This window comes from Toxorhynchites rutilus, chromosome 2 (genome assembly GCF_029784135.1).
Source record: "Toxorhynchites rutilus septentrionalis strain SRP chromosome 2, ASM2978413v1, whole genome shotgun sequence".
Lineage (NCBI taxonomy): Eukaryota > Metazoa > Arthropoda > Insecta > Diptera > Culicidae > Toxorhynchites > Toxorhynchites rutilus.
This window is the reverse complement of record NC_073745.1, coordinates 202,571,077-202,573,010: the sequence shown is the minus strand read 5'-3', so window position 1 is coordinate 202,573,010 and position 1,934 is coordinate 202,571,077. Positions and strand designations below refer to the sequence as shown.

The following is a 1,934-nucleotide window of genomic DNA, read 5'->3' as shown; positions in this document are numbered from 1 at the left end:
TAGAGGAATCTAGTTGAAATAGACGCCTTTATTTATTCAGTTCGACAATTATTTCAATCAAAGATTTTTACGGTTCATTCTATGTGATTCAATGCCTCCTATATTGTTTCTTAAACTTGTCAAAATGATAATCATCGGTGGCTTTTTTGGGCGCTTTGTCTTCCCGGCCCGATTCCTGCGGGTGTCGTCTTTTCTGCGGTACGGGTTGATCAATCTTGAATCGATTGTGTTGAATGAAATTCACGGCCATATTCGATGGCACAAAGTGAGAGGGAAGATCTTTCTTGTTTTGCTGTTCTTGAAGAAATTTAAGCTTCGCATCTTCTGTAGCTTCAATATTTCTTATTTTTGCCTCTATTCCAAGATCTACCTCTGGAATACCACTCAGCATCTGATTGGACAACATCTCCTCCGACCTTTGGGATGATGTATGACTCAAATGAGATGGCAGCGACAGTAAAGCGGCTTCCTCGGGACTGAGATACTTGCTGGGGATATCGGGGTCTACTTCACCGCTGGATTCCTTTGCGATACCTTTCTTCTTGCTCAGTTGGTCTTCAATATATCTAGAAAAAAAAGATCATATCCAACACAAAAATAAGTGTATATTTATACTTCATCATTTCTTCGTCTTCGTCACGTTTGTTCGTTTCTGCCGAAAACTGCGTTCCTATTCCGGTATCGTACGGATCTTCTACGGTTTTTATTTTGCCTGTTTTCAAGGCTTGCATGTTCACCATTCCACCAGATTTCACGTTGAAAGGATCTTTCTGTAGAAGATATAATAATAGATTAGAATAGGTCGTATTCGCGACTGTTAATTTGAGACTCACATTTGCAACTCCCTCCTCGGTGGAAATCTTTTTTCCTATTGCTAAACTTAAAATATTGATTCCATTCGGTTTGCTGCGTAGTTTCTGCCTGTCTTTCATTTCTTCCAGTTTGGATCTATTAACAAATTCTCATTAGGACTGATATTTTAAAAAGATAGAACATGATGACTTACAGCAAATTATCCTCATTGGTTTCTTCCACAGAATCATCGGAATCTTTTCGCTTTCGGATGTTTCTGCGGGATTTTGATTTAAACTCTACTTTTACTGGCAATTGCTCTTCTTCTGACATTTTGCTCTTTCCTAAAAGCGAATTATAATCGAACTTATCCACATAAATGATGAAAGTTCAACCAACGATACAAACACGTATTAGTTTATTTGTAAACAATCCACCTAAAACTTCACAGTTCAGTGACAATGATCTACGAGGGGTAAATAGATGGCAGCTTTTATCATTACGTGTAATAGAACATAAAAAACAGAAAAACAATCAAGAAGTGTGGCCGTACACTGTTTGTTCGGTCAAATATTTCTCGCGTAACTTTTGGAAATGTCCAATGTAGCATTTTCGCCAACTCGTGAAAAACAAAACTGAAGACCGGAACATTATTCCGCGAATTGTCTTAAAGGGTATCGATATTTATCACTACTTTCACCACCACCCGTCAATAATAAGTATGAAAAACCAATCGTAACCAGTGTTCCGTGATTTTAGCTTCTAGTTGAAGCCTATTAGCGAAAAATGTTACATTGGACGTTTTGACTGACCGCGTTACCACATTGGACAAATTACGTTGCACGATAAGAATTTGATACTACACTGAGAGAAATAATTAGTAAATATAACGAATTTTTTGGTAAATACTACCAATCTATAGTCATTTTCGACCGTACTAATAAACACATATGTCAAGCAGAACCATGATTCGGAAGCCCAATATCGGCTACATTTTCTCGCCGAAATGCACGTATCAGAATTATATCCTTATTATACCTCCGTATTGCCTTATGGGAACAATGAAAATGGTTAATACGCGCTTTTCTCACCAATTTTCAGATATGACAATATCCAAGCTTACTAATGTTATCGAGTAAAAT

The 1,934-nt window shown here is 37.3% G+C and overlaps 1 protein-coding gene across 1 annotated transcript; it reads right to left on the bottom strand.

Moving 5' to 3' along the window:
• Window positions 1-1,236, bottom strand: LOC129768858 (splicing factor C9orf78). Its single transcript, XM_055770794.1, has 4 exons — window positions 1,007-1,236; window positions 834-948; window positions 616-770; window positions 1-566 (listed from the first exon to the last, which is right to left on the bottom strand). Exons 1-4 carry the CDS (start codon window positions 1,123-1,125, stop codon window positions 89-91), a joined length of 867 nt encoding a protein of 288 aa, XP_055626769.1. The 5' UTR covers window positions 1,126-1,236; the 3' UTR covers window positions 1-88.
• Window positions 1,237-1,934: the final 698 nt, after the last annotated feature.

Excerpts from the sequence above, each read along its gene's own strand:
- LOC129768858 (XM_055770794.1), bottom strand. The coding sequence starts at position 1,125 with ATGTCAGAAGAAGAGCAATTGCCAGTAAAAGTAGAGTTTAAATCAAAA. Across the intron at positions 949-1,006 it reads ACCAATGAGGATAATTTGCT|ATCCAAACTGGAAGAAATGA; the intron begins GTAAGTCATCAT and ends ATTTGTTAATAG. Across the intron at positions 567-615 it reads GAAGACGAAGAAATGATGAA|ATATATTGAAGACCAACTGA; the intron begins GTATAAATATAC and ends TTTTTTTTCTAG.